This window comes from Strongylocentrotus purpuratus, unplaced genomic scaffold, assembly GCF_000002235.5.
Source record: "Strongylocentrotus purpuratus isolate Spur 01 unplaced genomic scaffold, Spur_5.0 spur5_scaffold_4, whole genome shotgun sequence".
NCBI lineage: Eukaryota > Metazoa > Echinodermata > Echinoidea > Camarodonta > Strongylocentrotidae > Strongylocentrotus > Strongylocentrotus purpuratus.
This window is the reverse complement of record NW_022145610.1, coordinates 33,437,504-33,454,185: the sequence shown is the minus strand read 5'-3', so window position 1 is coordinate 33,454,185 and position 16,682 is coordinate 33,437,504. Positions and strand designations below refer to the sequence as shown.

General features: G+C 34.2%; 1 protein-coding gene across 1 annotated transcript in view; it reads right to left on the bottom strand.

Annotated features, from left to right (window-relative positions):
• LOC593044 (choline transporter-like protein 2) overlaps nucleotides 1-16,266 on the bottom strand; it is a 28,231-nt gene extending 11,965 nt beyond the window's left edge. The window contains exons 1-9 of the mRNA XM_030997088.1: nucleotides 16,062-16,266; nucleotides 6,917-6,965; nucleotides 5,814-5,887; nucleotides 5,063-5,144; nucleotides 4,155-4,239; nucleotides 3,186-3,353; nucleotides 2,260-2,332; nucleotides 1,739-1,880; nucleotides 616-699 (exon numbers count right to left, since the gene is read on the bottom strand). Coding sequence (XP_030852948.1) covers nucleotides 616-699; nucleotides 1,739-1,880; nucleotides 2,260-2,332; nucleotides 3,186-3,353; nucleotides 4,155-4,239; nucleotides 5,063-5,144; nucleotides 5,814-5,887; nucleotides 6,917-6,965; nucleotides 16,062-16,125 — 821 coding nt within the window. The 5' untranslated portion in view covers nucleotides 16,126-16,266. The remainder of the gene's footprint in view (nucleotides 1-615; nucleotides 700-1,738; nucleotides 1,881-2,259; nucleotides 2,333-3,185; nucleotides 3,354-4,154; nucleotides 4,240-5,062; nucleotides 5,145-5,813; nucleotides 5,888-6,916; nucleotides 6,966-16,061) is intronic.
• Nucleotides 16,267-16,682: the final 416 nt, after the last annotated feature.

Sequence of the window (16,682 nt, the reverse complement as noted above, 5' to 3'; positions counted from 1 at the left end):
AATTGATATCACAACATTGTCACTTAAAGATAAAGTTGAGTTCTGGTCATGCGATTGCATTGTGAAAGAAACGGTGTGGAACCGACCAGAAAAGGTTGATCATCTAGCATATAAGAATTTGTGTGTATTGCAAGGCTCTGGAATCATCAAAATGATAATAAATTTGGCCAAGTCTTGGTAAATTTACAAACATTGTACACAGAATGATGTATATGGGACTACACGAACACGTGGCGTAAGAAGCCGGCCCCCCCCCCCCCCCCCCCCCGATTTTTACAATGTTACATGTATATTTAAAATATGAAGGCATTTGAAGAGCCATGTTTTTCAGGGAACATGTCTTATCTGATGTTCTTCCACACTTGCATAATAAGAATGAGTAACGCTCACAAATTTATTTTTCACCTCTTCCCAGAACTCAACCTTCTCTTTAAGTACCTGTCTTTCAACAAAAGTATTTACCTTAATTTTGGGAGCAATTATGAACAAATGCACCTTCTAATATCACTTTTGCATAGATGCCTGTACAAAATGTGGTAAACAAAACTCTTTTTTCTCTAAAGTTACAAAAATGGATTTAGCTCCTTTCAGGAATTAAAATCTGCATATACTTACGCCAAGATGAGGTACCAGGATGTTGCAACATCTTGATAGATAACCTCTATCAGGTTAAAGACATCCAGGATGAGATTGACAGATCTGTGGAATACAGAGGAAGAATACAGAGAAGATGGTCATGTAGAAATTAGAAGCGTTAAAAGGGAAGAGTCAACCTTAGTTGTTGGAACATATTTTACTAACATTCTTTACACCTATTCTAAAGCCTGTCTGCACTTGTTTGGCCGGGAGGGATTAGACCTCCCTGCATGGTCACTGACAGGTGGTTTTCTCATCAAATCAGCTCTCAATTAACAAAAGAAAAAGGGGATTATGGGGAACCAACTGGTAACGCTTAGGCATTGTTTGCTATATAGAGGGCGCAAGTAGCTACAAGTAGTGCAAACAGGCTTTAAAGGAAACCAATAGAACGGCTGTATCACAGCCGTAGCAATGTAGTCCTTTGGCAAGACATTAATGTACATTTGCCACTCTTGACCCAGGTGTAGTATACACAGTAGGTATTTAGTTGGAAGTCATTCTTCGGATAGTCCCAACATCTTGGTGCAGCTAGGCTTAAGGCAGTGTAATATCAATACTTTGTATGACCTTTGAGCATCCCCTGGGATATGGAGACACGCATGATATGTAGCAACATGTATCATAATCATTAATCATCAAGCACAATAACTTGGATATTGACAAAAGACAATTTCCTTTTTTCAGCAGATTCAGATTGTATAAAGGGCTTTAAAGGGATCCGGTAACTTTGTCTCAGATTCTGAAACAAAATTCTGGATTTAGCTAATGCTGCAATGATAATTATAAATCTTTAGGTCAGTCAGGAACCCCATGACTTTTACAAGCCAACAACGTCTGTCTGATTATCAAGATATTTATGATTGGAAATCGAACCAAATATTGCGTTTTGCTAACAGTTTTCATAACACTATAGTCTATTGGGGAAAACGAGTAAGGTATAAACGGTCACTCAAAGATTTTTACTTTTTTGAGGCACTTCTTGATCATTTTGGAGCGCAATTTGTTTAGGGCTTCAATATTACACCATATCACAGACACTGATAACACGTAGGGCAGTGCATCTCAGATTTATAAACGATGCCTTTAACAAGACACTTACGTTTCAAAGAGCTCTCCAGCATTGCTTGATGTGATATTGTTAGAGTCTCCAGGACCGGTAAGAATGTACTCGTCTTCAGAGAAAACTTCTGTCACGGAGCTCAGAGAGTTAACAAGGAAAGACGGGATACAGCGATCCAGATCTATGAGTCAAACAAGGAATGTAACATTTAAAATTTGATGAGTATATTTCATTTTCACTAAATAAAACAGTGAAACAGGTGGTGGTCGATTTTTATGTACCGGTGCCTAGTACATGTTTCAATGAAAATCCATTTTCAAGGGAAACAAAAAAATTATTTTTTTGCACATAATATAAACATAATATAAACAATAACAGACAATAATAAACATAATGATATAACAGAAATGAGCATTGAAATATCTTTGACATTGTTTTTTGGTCATTGATGCAAAATGTACCTCCAATATATGAGGTTTTAACCTTCTCACTACTTGGAGGTTTAAACCTCCTTTGTAAATTCCATACATTGAGCTGGTTTGGAGATGCTAAAAACTTACATGGAGATTGAGCTATCACATATGATGCACACTTGTCATCTTCAAACATCTTCTCCAGACCATCAGTACCTTCCTGTAATGATAATCAATAGGAAAACATCTTCAATTTGTACTAAGTAATACATGGATGACTTTCAAAATATAAGATGACATTCTCAAACGTTTTTGAAAGAATAGATAATTTAGTATGTAATGTGTTATATCGACTTCAGCAATTTCAATAACAAAATGCATCACATATATTGTCTTTGCAAACATCAAAATGACACATGTGACCATGATTATAGAAATACAATGTGTTTGGACTATAAGTGGCAACTCTTTCTATTACGGACTCAAACACAGATATTGTAAGGTACATGTATACCAGCTCCCATGGAGTATATTTTTGCCAATCTGTTTTGCTTACTTTTCAGCTTTCATACAACTGAACTTATTACAAGGGTTGGATTGCCCTCTAACACTGAAAGTTAAAATCACACTTGTATAAGAACTTGGTGGCACAAGTTTCATAAATTTTGCTGTCAATATCCACAACTACTGCAGTTGTTGCATTTGATTGGCTAAAAGCAAAGAACTTTGTCGTTGATAACAGTTTTTATGAAAGAGGGATCAGGGGGGTGTTTCACAAAGACTTAGATCGACTTTAAGTTGGACTTAACTATGGTAGGCCATTCATGCCATTGTTTGCTCTCACCATTGGTCTCTCAATTATGATATGAATAATATGTTTTCCTTCAATAAAAAACTATCAAAAGATGAAAGTTCTGTAGATTTCTGACCATGATTTGTACGTCCCTTGAGAGACCAATGCCAGTAAATGGTTAGAGCAAACAGTGAACCGCCTGCCATAGTTAAGTCCAACTTAAAGTCGATCTTAGTCTTTGTGAAACACTCCCCTGAAGAGGCCACTTCTAAAGACTTACGTAGGTTCCACCTGAGGTCAAGTACTCTGATTGAGGGTCAAAGTCATAGTCACAGATGAAGTTATCCCAGTTGATGAGAGATATGTCCAGAGGGAGGTTGTCAGCCAGGCTCAGAGCTACCGATGTATACGGGGCTGCAGTGTAGTTTGGACAGGACGACACGCATATCTGCAAGAGGAAATTTAAATATAGGTAGGATTAATTTACAATACATCAAAGTGTTAAATGATACCCGCAAATGTATCTATATTAGTCTATTTTATTTCTAAACTACCAATGGACTATTAGTATTATTAATAAGAATCTACAGAAATGTATACATATCTACTACAGTGTATCCAACATCTTTCTTTTATTTTCTTACAAAATAAATAAAAAAAGATTAGAAAATTACTTTATAGAAAGTTGCTCCACTGAAAAACTCAACATACAGTGTACACATTTATGAGCTCCAAGATACAAAAATTAATAAAAAATTATCAGTTGTCAGAGTAACCGATATCAATCATAAATTAGCTTCAAGAGGAAAGAATTGTATCAATTAGTGGCTTCAAGAAAGAAAAAAATATTTATTCATGGTATCACTAGCAAAATAACAGAGGAATAATGTAAATATCAGGGCATTTCTATAAACAGCTTTAATAACGAAAGGGTGATTCAACATTAGCTAAGGTGACAATAGCTCATGGCTATATTTCATCAAACATATAGAGTCTGGACTAGGGTCAAGATTAGATTTTAGTTTAGATTAAGGGTGATGATTAGGGTTAGGTAAAGTGTTTGATCCAGGAATGGAGTAAGGAATTTGGTTGAAGAAACTGACCATGGACAAGTATCATCAAAGCATGTATAAAACAACCGAAGAATAAAAAGTAAAACAATTTTATCTCTCAGTAGCCAAGCAGCCATTCTTGACCTGAGTATAAACATGGTATAGAACATGTAGGGTAATTAAGAAACAATAGATACCTGTGTGGTGGCACATTTGATGTTGAGGAGTGTTGAGTAGCTCAGGCAATCAAGGAAATTGAAGAAGTACAAATACGGCTTGTCTCTGTGTGATAGAAACATTTAGTTAAAAAAATGAAAATACAAGCATAAACATATATATCTTTCCGATTATGAATAATAAATCATCTGCAGATAGCTAGAAAAGCATCAATTTCGGTGTTAAAGTATGAAGCTCTTTTATCATATTACAGTTTAAAACAGATAATAAAAATACCTACAAGATCTAAATACAATGGGTTTTAAATAGAAAACAAAAATATGTCTAATTGAGATGAAAGACTCGGGATGTTATATCTGTTGATAAATTAGATGAATATACATTATTGATATATATATATATATATATATATATATATATAAAGTGTTTATTCTTTATAATGTAATGGTCCGCTAATTCATCAAATCTTCTCTATCTCAATGAACTTGTATTAATTCTACTCTTATGATAATTATTTTTTACGTGAAGATAACAATTTCTCTAGTACTAAAAAAAGAAAAATCTTTCATCAATGAAAAGTTGTATTTGTACAGGCTGTAGGTACAATTGCAATCTATTCACTTATAAGCTACTCTAATGATAACACTTATCATTAATGCCATTATTTTTGGATATTGATAAAAATTTTCAGAACTGTTTGAATATTCTATTAGCATTTTTTTAATCATGTACATCGTATTGTACCCATCAAAATACAGTCTTCAGACTGCAAGAATGAAATTTAAAATTCAATGAAAAAAATTCTTCAATCAATCAAACATACTGATTCCACCCTGAAATTGTTTGTGTATAAAGTGTGTTCAATGTAGGAAAATATTGTCCAAAAAAAGTGCCCTGTGGTACTCCACAAATCATACAAATGACTTACGTGACTGTATCTGAGTAGCCACAGATATTCCCCACACTGTCAGTTGGTTTGATGAGACTAATGGGATTACCCTGGGTCCAGGCTGAAAGAACAAGAGGTTGATTCAATCATTTTTTAACAAACACTGTATCTATTCAGTTTCAACTCAATTTGAAAAAAATTTGAAAATTGACAAAGATGTAGCTGGTGGAAATAAGGGCAGAGAGTTGTCTGGAGTTTTTTCTGAGGTCACAAGGCTACTATGACAGTCCATTGATCATGTGCTGACTCCTCTGATATATTTTTCATCTCTTTCTCTCTCTCTCTCTTTCTTTCCCAATTTCCACATAATTCTTTCCTTTCTCTCTTTTTCTTTCTTTCTCTCTCTCTCTCTCTCTCTCTCTCTCTCTCTCTCTATATATATATATATATGTATTTATTTATCTCTATCTTAGTCTCTCCCTGGGTATCTACATCTACCACCACTACTACCCCCACCACTACTACTGCTGCTTTTACTACTACAAATTCTACTACTATTACAACTACATGTACTATTGCTACTTCTTCTTTATCTTATGCTAATTCTTCTTTTACTACACTGTAAGTACTACATTTAAGGATGTTAGGTTTAGTTGTTCAGTTGCCATGATCTTTTGAAGTCACAAATATTCCCAAACCATATGATGCAGATTGTACAGCGCTTCTAATCTTTTAACATCATTTTTTTTAAAACTGAATAATGTTCAGGGTGTACTGTACATGCACTTACCAAGGTAGCCCACTACACCCAGACCACCAATGCATATTATGAAAAGAAGACAACAGATCACATCTGTACAGCCCCTGCAAGAAAGAGAAAATAAAAAAGGCACTTTTAAAAAGAGTTTAACTGCTTAGAATTCATTGTTTACAATTATGTAATGTTTAAATTAAATCAAAGTTCTTCATCATATCAAATGCCATTTACATGTACATGTACTGTACATGTACAGTGTACATTTTGTAAAATTTGTTAAAGTCTTTTCTCAATATCCACTGTGCACTCAAATATAGTCAAATAGAAAATAATTTTACAACAAATTATAGTAAGCAATATCCTACAAGATTTGTACTATAAGGTAGCACATAACGGCATGTAAGGGTAGTTTCACTATATAAGCCACCTGACTACATGATGTTGTTTAAAGTCCCTTTTCAATATCCACAATGTACTAAAAGTCTTAAAAAATCAACAAATACAATTTCTTAAAACCAAGTCTAAAAAGCAAGTTTACTATAGGACCAACTTTATGAATGAATAATGCATACAGGTCAGCAAAGGCCAACAAACTATCCGATGGCTTTAATATTTATAACCCTATATGTAAGCAAACACAGCATGATTCTACAGTTCTAAATCACAGGAAATGACAATCTCCTCCACTAATAATTTGGGTTTGAATAATAATTTAACTCCAAAGTGGGCCATAAATGCTGATCAATATCTCGGCCCAAATGACCTTTGTCCACAATAGAATTCATATTAAGACACTGAATTATTGTCTAAATTTAGAAATATTGATTCAATTTTCAAATGTAAAGCAAGTTATGATGCAGGGGAAATAAAAACTCCTTTTTTCTTACTTTTTTGGGGGAGGGGTGGGAGCAGTTATATACCGGTACATGTACATGTACATGTACATTGTACATGTAATGTTGTGTAAAGGAATATAGAAAACAGCTAAATGTAGGTCAACAGATAATACTAGCATAATTTTGAAGGGGGTACTGTATATGCTAAGGAACATAATTGTTACCATATTATAAGGAGATGTGGTACAAGGGGCCACAAACACTTTGAACACACTGTATAAAAACACGTGTATTGCTTACCTGTTTTCTATGGGTCCTTTAAATGTTGGGTCATATTTGGATGGGTGGCCTGCAAAGAAAACAAGAAAGGTAGATTCAACTTCATGAAGTTCAAGTATGTTAACATGGATATGTATGTGTCATATATACATGTGTGTGTATTATAAACACAGACATTTATTTTTGAAGAATTTTATTACAGAGAAGTTAACATGTTAAAGAGGAAAGTGGTACAAAATTGGATCATAAAAACATGAGAGAGATAATTTATACATGTATATACAGGGGGAGATACAAAGAGAAAGAAAAGAGATAGAAAGAGAAAGAAATAATGATAGAAAGAGAAAGAAAAAAAGAAAAAAAGATAGAAAAAAAAAGATAGAAAGAGAAAGAAAAGAGATAGAAAGAGAAAGAAAAAAAGAAAAAAAGATAGAAAAAAAAAAGATAGAAAGAGAAAGAAAAAAAGAAAAAAAGATAGAAAAAAAAGATAGAAAGAGAAAGAAAAAAAGAAAAAAAGATAGAAAAAAAAAGATAGAAAGAGAAAGAAAAGAGATAGAAAGAGAAAGAAAAAAAGAAAAAAAGATAGAAAAAAAAAAGATAGAAAGAGAAAGAAAAAAAGAAAAAAAGATAGAAAAAAAAGATAGAAAGAGAAAGAAAAAAAGATGGAAAGAGAAAGAAAAAAAGAAAAAAAGATAGAAAAAAAAAGATAGAAAGAGAAAGAAAAGAGATAGAAAGAGAAAGAAAAAAGAAAAAAAGAAAAAAAAGATAGAAAAAAAAAAGATAGAAAGAGAAAGAAAAGAGATAGAAAGAGAAAGAAAAAAAGAAAAAAAGATAGAAAAAAAAAGATAGAAAGAGAAAGAAAAAAAGAAAAAAAGATAGAAAAAAAAGATAGAAAGAGAAAGAAAAAAAGATAGAAAAAAAAAGATGGAAAGAGAAAGAAAAAAAGAAAAAAAGATAGAAAGAGAAAGAAAAAAAGATGGAAAGAAAATGAGAGAGAGAGAGAGCATACTGTGAGAAACTGAGAAAAAAGATGGGAAAAAGAGATAAAGTTAACACAATCGATAAAGCTCGTAAAGTGATGGATATTAACCTTCAAATAGATTTATAGCTTTAATACTAAAAACCATTGTAAAACATCTGAATTATGTTCCAATTGTAAGATCCACAACATACAGTACATGTACATGTACATGGTTGAATTATGCTTGGATGTTCTACGCTAATATACATATACAGGTAAGTGTACAACTGTACATGTAGCTGCAGAACTACATGATACATATTTTTTAGCAACAAGTACTGAAGTCAATTCGCTAACTCAAGCGTGAATTTTAACACATTAATACTGATTATTCTCAATGCAACATTGATACAAGTAACTACATTGTATTGCATCTACAGCTGTAAGACAGAATAATTACAAAGTACACTGGAAGAGTCAATTAATTAGGCAGGATTAGAATATAATCTGAACATATATAAGATTACACAAATTAGCTTATCTTTAAGGAGATCTGTGCTTTAGGATGTATTTCATTTTCTCAGTGTAATTGATACTGAATCTGTCATATGCCCTACATGTAGATTTCATATTAAATTGTACACTGTATGCATGAACATTGCCAGATTAACGTCATGCCCCATTGTGCCTTTATGATTTTGAGTTAATAAAACATATACATGTAGATTGTGTAGCTGACACATTTATATGAATTGAATATTGCTACATAAATTATATATACTTTAAGAAAATGTAATTTCACAGTTGCTTTCAAATTAAATGATTTTAATATTCCTGCAGGTCAAACAAAAGATAAGTTTGGTTCTTTAAAGGGATCGTCTAACAATGTTAAATCTGAGATACACGGCCCTACTTGTTATCAGTGTCGGTGATATGGTGTAGTATTGAAGCCCTAAAAAATAATTTTGTTTCACAGAATCCGAGACAAAGTTACTGGATCCCTTTATTAAAGGCCATCCCCATTCAAATTATAGGTTGTCAATGAAATATTCTTCATACAGCACTGTACATGTACATCTGTTCATGTATTATGTAATGTTTCAAAATTTTCATTACCGGTATATTCTTTAATATGGTTTCTCTTGCATTAATTGTATTCTAATTTGAAAGAAAAAAAGAAAAAAAAATCTTCCTAGAAGAACAAAGTTTACCAATTTTGCTGATGAAAATGAGCCACCTGAGCTGCATATACAGGGTAAAATCTTTAATTTATGATGCTAGACAGTACTAGGCAGTACAAGGCACACTGTCATGTCGACTCATGTGTATTGACTTTCACTTAATTTATATTTGATGAGCAAACATGACGCTACATGGTCACTTATAGTGCATACATGTACATATTACAGTGTCACTAAAAATAGGCAATATATTATTAAAACCAGATTTTTTTTTTAAAGCTGCTTCTTGTACATGTACATGTAGCTTGTGCTGCTGTAATTATGGCTCCCTAAGTACAACTGTAACATTTTGTACATGCATTTGTAGAATATAGGATAGGCCTGCCACCCATTTATGTAATAATCTACATGTATTAGAAGTGTTTGATACTCTTTTCACACTGGTTTTGCTTAACCCCGTACTTTGCTTAGCCCTGTACTATCCTTAACCCCGGACTATTTTTTTGGCTTTTCACACACGCTGCTTTTAGTCCCGTACTAGCGCCTATTCCGGAATAAGAAAATTCACGCTGTTCTCACTGCAATTCGTTAACCCCGGATATCGTGAATATTATGATTGGACATACTTCGCATCTGGCCAGCTGCGATACGCTCCATTGCGTAGTACCGGACTATTTTTTGTTTCTTCATGTTCTCATTTGCTTGGCACCGCAATTGCGGGGTTAGCAGGAGTGAGCACCACAATTGCGGAGTTAGTCCTGCTATTTTGCAGGGTTAGTTAACCCCGTACTATAGGTGGGGTTAGCCAACTTTAGCCCACTTTGGTAAAAGCCAGTCTGAACAGAAAGTGGAATAGGCTTAATCCCGTACTACATGTATAGGTGGGGCTAAGACCCCCGCCTTAACCCCTTAATTATGTCTATGAATGATAAGTAAACCCAGAACTGTTCTTTAAATAATAGAGAGATAATGTCACTTTCCTTTATATAGAATCATCCTTTTTCCCTAATCCCACAATTTTATATAGGTACAGTGTAATGTTCAGATCTTCTTCTTTTTCCCCCTCTCTCTCCCTCTCTCTCTCTCTCTCTCTCTCTCTCTCTCTCTCTCTCTCTCTCACACACACTCTCTCTCTCTCTCTCACTCTCCCACCCTCCCTCTCTCTCTCATAATTCATAGTAGTATGTGATCTTGTTTATGGCTATGTCATGTACATTAGAGTCATCCAACCTTTTCTCATTTTCCATTACTCTCTGCTGCTCTATATCCATCTATTATTCCTAATCACCAAACCAGCACCAAACAGATACATATTACAGTGTAACCCATGGCTCTACTTTGTTCAGGCCTAAGCAGCCACACATACACGCCAGCACCACAAGAGCTCAGCTACCCTGTCCCATTGTGTACGTGGAGGAATCCATTGTGAGAGTAGCTGTACGTTGCTAAGCAACGCAGTAACAGGTTGTGGTAGTCGCAACGCATGATCCTTGTATGGATTCAATTCTATGGTGGTAGTCTGTGCTTGGCAATGGATAATGATTAGGCTCAAGAAAAGGGGGCAGTGTATGGGGATCGAATGCATCCGTAATGCCATCTTTACTCATGCACATCAAGATCATTATGATTTTAAAAAACATATTGATGCCATATATCAGATCATGTTTTCTTTCAATGGGATTAATAATTAACAACATTTTCAAAGAAGTACAGTGACTGGGCTAACACTTGTGCTTCAGTGTAAATAATGTCAAAAATAAATAATCCAAAATATTGGAATGAAAATTCCTACCATACTGGTATTACTGTACCAAAAAAATAGAAAGTTACATTTCACATTGAAAATCACAATTATTTTGATGACACAGGGTCTGATATTTAAGACTACAGTGTAGTGAGGTGAAAGTGCTTTGCACGCATTAAGGCTGCACAATCATTAGTACACACACAATGATGGCTAATTACAAAATGAAAAAGCGAGAAAGCCAATTAATTGGCAATTGTGGATGATAAGACAGGGACAGGTGAAAGTGAAAGAATAAAAAATGGAGGCAAATAAAGAGATTGACAAATGAGAACACCTAATGAGAAAATATAAGACAGGTGATTATGAAATCATATTCTGTAATAAAAATACAATGTACGTGTACAGTATGATCATGAGTGAATCTAATGTGTTTTTTTGTACTGAAATGAAATGGGGGATTTTTAAAATCCTTTTCAGTGCATTCCTTCCATTAGATCTCATTCATTTTAAATCGACGAAAATTAGAAAATTAATAATTTTAAGGCCCCCCCCCCCCCCCAAAAAAAAAAAAAAATCAGAATCAAAATCAAAACAAGGGAAACGCTTATGGCGCCTATGTCTCGCTTTTTACTATGCAGTTGAAAGAAAATCAAATTACAGTGTACACATACATTTTTGTTGACAGGCTTTGACAGAATTCTAGGAGAATCTTTCCTATTAAAGAGCCTCAAAAGTGTTCATTATCGAATTCTACATAGATTTTTACTTTATCGAACATAGAATTTTGGATTAAAACTTGAAACAAAAATAATACAAAAAAGAAAATTGGAGCAATCCTTTTATTTCTATTTTTTTACAAATATTCTTTGAGCTTCATATGCAATGTCACGATGTAATATTTCAGTGCAATGATAGATAAAATGTAACAATTCCTTGTAATCCTAAATTTATTAAAAATCAATGGAAAATAATGGAGAATATTGTAGGAATTTAGCATCATTCTCAATGTTTCAATTCCTGCTACAGTTGTATATTACATTCATGTACATGTACCCATTCAAATATTTTTGAGAATCATTTTCAAATAAACTAAAAACATACATTGTAATAATAATAATAATAATAATAATATTTAAGATTTATATAGCCTTCATTCTCAAGAATACTAGGAAGAGAAAACATTTCATCCATTCCACTTTAGACAACGTTATAATGACTACCATGGATAAAGAGAAAGGATGATTGCTACATCACAATGTGGAATATATCTTAAATTTGATAAATAGAGTATAAAAGGAAACCTCATCCCAAAAATGTACAGTGTAGGTATGCTCAAAAATGAGATGTATTTCTGCCCTTTGATGTACAATATTCCTCAAGGGAAAGTACAAAAAATGAAGATATTCTTGGCATGATGTAATGCCTTTTAGCATGACATGGGTGCAGCCATTTTATGTGACGTACCAGGCAAATTTGTACATACATGTACACCAATCTTTAGGTGGAAAGACTTTTTAATTCAATAACAAAGCATTTATTTTTCAATGTTTATTTTTCAATGAGGGAAAATCGCTGAGGAGGTCAAATCTAACATGGGAACAATTGGAGTTCATTTATTTAAAATTACTAATGCGAAACCTTCACACCAGAAGAGCACCAACTTATTCATGCAATTTGGGTTCTGGCAATAGTAATACTTTACAAAGGATAATAGCAGGTGAATGAAATGCTTCATCACCACACACACCTGGGAAGAAAGCATCCATAAACTTCTTTACATTTACTTGATAAACTACTTCACATACTTCGGATGTCACATTATCAAGAAAATGGTGATGGCCATGTCATGCTGAGAAACTGTGATTATTGTTGCTTTATACATGTACCTCTCCCAAACACTTTGGTGGGGAGAAATACAATGAAATATCTCAGAATAACTAAAGTTATTTCTTGGGGTGAGGTTTCTTTTAAGGTGATGAACCAATCTACATGTACATGTACATCTGTAAATGTAAATCTTTAAATAGATCATATAAATATATCCTTGCACTTTCCATCTCAGCTCCAGACCATAGTACGATCCATACAGTGCATATAAACATCAGATAACTCTATTGCTTGCACTTCAGGTTGGCCTCCACACATCTCTTCAGAAGCTGATCAATAATTATTATTTTCTGGTTATACACGGTCAATAGTCACTCCTTCAAAGGTGATATCAAATTCATATCCAGATTAAAGGCACATAACTGTTGGACTTTGTGGTGATAAAAAAATGCCTGTTTACCCATTAAAGGCATTACATGTATTTAAAACCTGTCTAAAGTATTAATTGGGAGCCCCAAATTCACCAACAATTTGATGGCAAAATCTCCCTTGAATTATTATATAATATTATAATGTGACAGTGGATGTAATTTAAGACACACTTGTGCAAAGATTTTCCCAAAAGAATGTGTTTGAAGACAAATATAGATAAAGGAATATATAATTTGAATTTTCTGTTGTATGCAGATAACCTAAATTTGTTTTGAAAATCCTTGCAGAAATGTGTCTTAAATGACATCCTCTATCACATTATGATACAATTTAAGTAAAATATTCCCATCAAATTTGTTGGGCTCCCAACACTTTCGAGGGGCTTTAATCTTTTGGGGCTCAAGATATAAATTACTGTACCTACATTGTAAATTGAGATAATAGGGACTATTCAATATTTGGAGTTATGATATTACATCAGTGAATTAAAGCCAACTGAAATGTACTGCTGGACATTTGTCTCTTGGGTGGGTGGGGGGGGGGGGGCTACATTTAATTGGTTATAATCCCATTAAAGGTACTATTTAAAATTGTGCAGGGTTAAATGTATTACACACAATCACACATATCTTGTTTTATTACATTTTCTTTTGTTTAAAAAAATATATGCAATGAATTTACTTTTATCCATATTGAGGGTATTGTATTTACCATTTTGTGGGGCTCTGATATCAAATTAACTTTATTCAAATTATTAAAATACATGTACATGAGGTCATATTTTGTGAACTATGACAATAGATTTATATGAAGCATAACTATAAAAAGTGATACAAATTGAAAGTTGTGTCTGTCTTTTGTAGCTTTTTTTTTTTTTTTTTGCCTTCCCTTGCCCAGTCGTCTGCAGGTCTACTTTGTAGTTGAGTGCAGTCACCCTTGCCTTGGCCTTGCTCATTCGTCTAATTGTGTAATTTGATTTACTGACATTAAATATAGTTTATAGATCTAGAAGTCCATTCAAAACCCTAGCATGCATGAAGGTGAAGGAACCTTTGACCTACTTGTAGTTCTAACTTGTTCTAAATTCTGTTATTTATCATGCCCACACGGTGTGTGTCTGGAGTCTGGACCTGTTGTTTATCCAGACAGTTTATTCCAAACAGTAATTTGAAGAAGTTTATGTGCAAAACTTCAATTTCAATTTCTATTTATTTATGTTTCCAACAAAACATTACAAATCAATTATTTACACTAACAACAATTTTGGAAAACGTTTTGGAAGCAGAGGGTTCACTAAAAAGCAATGCTTGTACAAGTGCGGACACCTCAAATGATACTTAGGAATAACAGAGACGAGAACTGGACAAGGCAGTACTTTTCATGACAAAGATAGGAAAACACAGTCATGATACAAATAGTAGATACTGCCAAAAGAGAAGTGAGAGATCGGGGGTACAGAAAATAATACAAAATGATGAGCTGCATGTGGGATTAAGATTAAGAAGATGAGGAAAGAGAAATGCGCATTAGAAAGGAGATGATGTAAGCATAAGAAAAATATATCAAATTTCATTTTGAGTCAGCGAGTAGAGAATGATCTTGAATTCCACAAAAAAAAAACTTAATCAATATTTCAAGTCATAGACTAGACCTCTATATACTGTACATGTACATGATGTAGACCTATTAATTATTATCAAAGACAACTTTGATCACATGCTTTTGAATGAATATTTTTCGCTAAATCCAAAGGCAAAAGTGACAGTTTATTTTTGTTAAATGACATCCCCTCCCAACCCCCCCAACCCCTCCAAAAAAAAAGAAAAAAGAAAATCATAGAATACATTCCCTATTAATTTATTAATCATCATCATCATCATCATCATCATCATTCATGATACGATTACGAGGAGAGGTATAGATCCTGTAATCCTTGGATACTTCTTCAGAAGTGGTTGGTTAATAATAAAGTTCCAAAGACTAATTTGTGCTATTAAAGGTAAAGACCAGTATTGGAAACGCCCCAATTTCAAAAAATGAAATGGAAGCTCTCATTACCAATCATGTGAAAGAATATGTTTCGACTAATACATGATGATAAAAAATTTGCCGGGAAACCGCCTACTAATTCATATATTTGGTAAATTTGTTTCTCTCATGGTCTGTGAGAGATATAGGGTAGTCCCATATTCATCTTTCTGTGTATAGTGCTTGTAACTTTACGAAGAATGGGCCAAATTTCTTATCATTTTGATGATTCCAGAACCTTGCAGATGCTAGATGATCAACCTTTTCTGATCAATTCCACAACGTTTCTTCTTCTTCTTCTTCTTCTTCTTCTTCAAGATAATCTGCCTCCTTCAATACTGAAGATTCTTGCAGATGCCGTATACTCGGCCTGATTGGGGTGTGCAGGTGGACCATTACACCGGGGTTTCCCCCTTCTCTTATACGAATAGTGCAATAGGTTCTTAACGTGCAAGGGTGGTGACTCTCCTGTACACGGGGCCTCCATTTAACGTCCTATCCGAGGGACGGAGTGTTTTCCACTTGACATAACCTGCGTCTATGAACAAGGGAAGGGGCACGTTAACACACAACGCAGACTTCAGTCATCCGCCTGGATGGGAGTCGAACCCGGGATCTTTGGTTCGACAGGCAGCCGCTTTACCGACTGAGCCAACTCGCCTCCTCTTTCACAATGCAATCGCATGACCATAACTGGCCTTTACCTTTAAACCCAATTATATTCTATAGACAGAGACATCTCGACTCTAATTGAAATCGCATCACTATGATTTAAAGTACAACCACAAGCAAACGCGTCTGCAAGTCAAAGTGCAAGCGAATCTATTTAGCCTATTGCCGCTGCTAAACCACACAACGGAACGCTGCGAGCAATATAAGCCCAACCCTCCGGTGTAGCGTAGGACGCTATGGTACTAGCAACCGCACACAAGAAGGGCGCATGAAAGTGAAAACCCTCATTTCGTACTCGACTTTACGAACAAAACTCACCATATTTAGAATCCTCTTCGTCTGTTAGATTTTCTCCATCACCCACCTTGTTCTTCTTGCCCATTTCTAAAACTCAAAACTATTTCTTATTATCCAATATTTCTTGTTGCGATCCGGAATCAAAATGTTTATTCCAATATTCTGAAGATTGTAGATCTATCTCTCGCAATCTCTGTCTACTTTACTTTCGCTGCGTGCATATTGTTTTCAGGATCTTTTTTATGCATGCGCAACGCATAGCGCATGCAACGAGGGCTTGCATAATAACAAAGAACTGTATGACGTCAATGGGGAAACTTTTGGACCTGTTGCTTTCTCTGCGGGTACAAAAGGGAACCCCGACCGATCAATAATTTTGATCCTGGACGACTGTCAGACTGTAACATACAAAAATATTCTCACGGGATCAATTTAATGGCAATGACTTTTCCTATTAATCAAGGGCAAGATTCGCATTGAGTGTTTACATGCATCTATAGCCGAATCGTGGATGTTATATCATAGGTCCCCTCGTTGATTAGCATAGTAGCACAGCTTTAGCAGTCTTGCAAAACAAACACTCCCCAGTTGTCATTCAATAAAATCTGAGAATGTATACTATTATCTAGATCTATTAGGAAT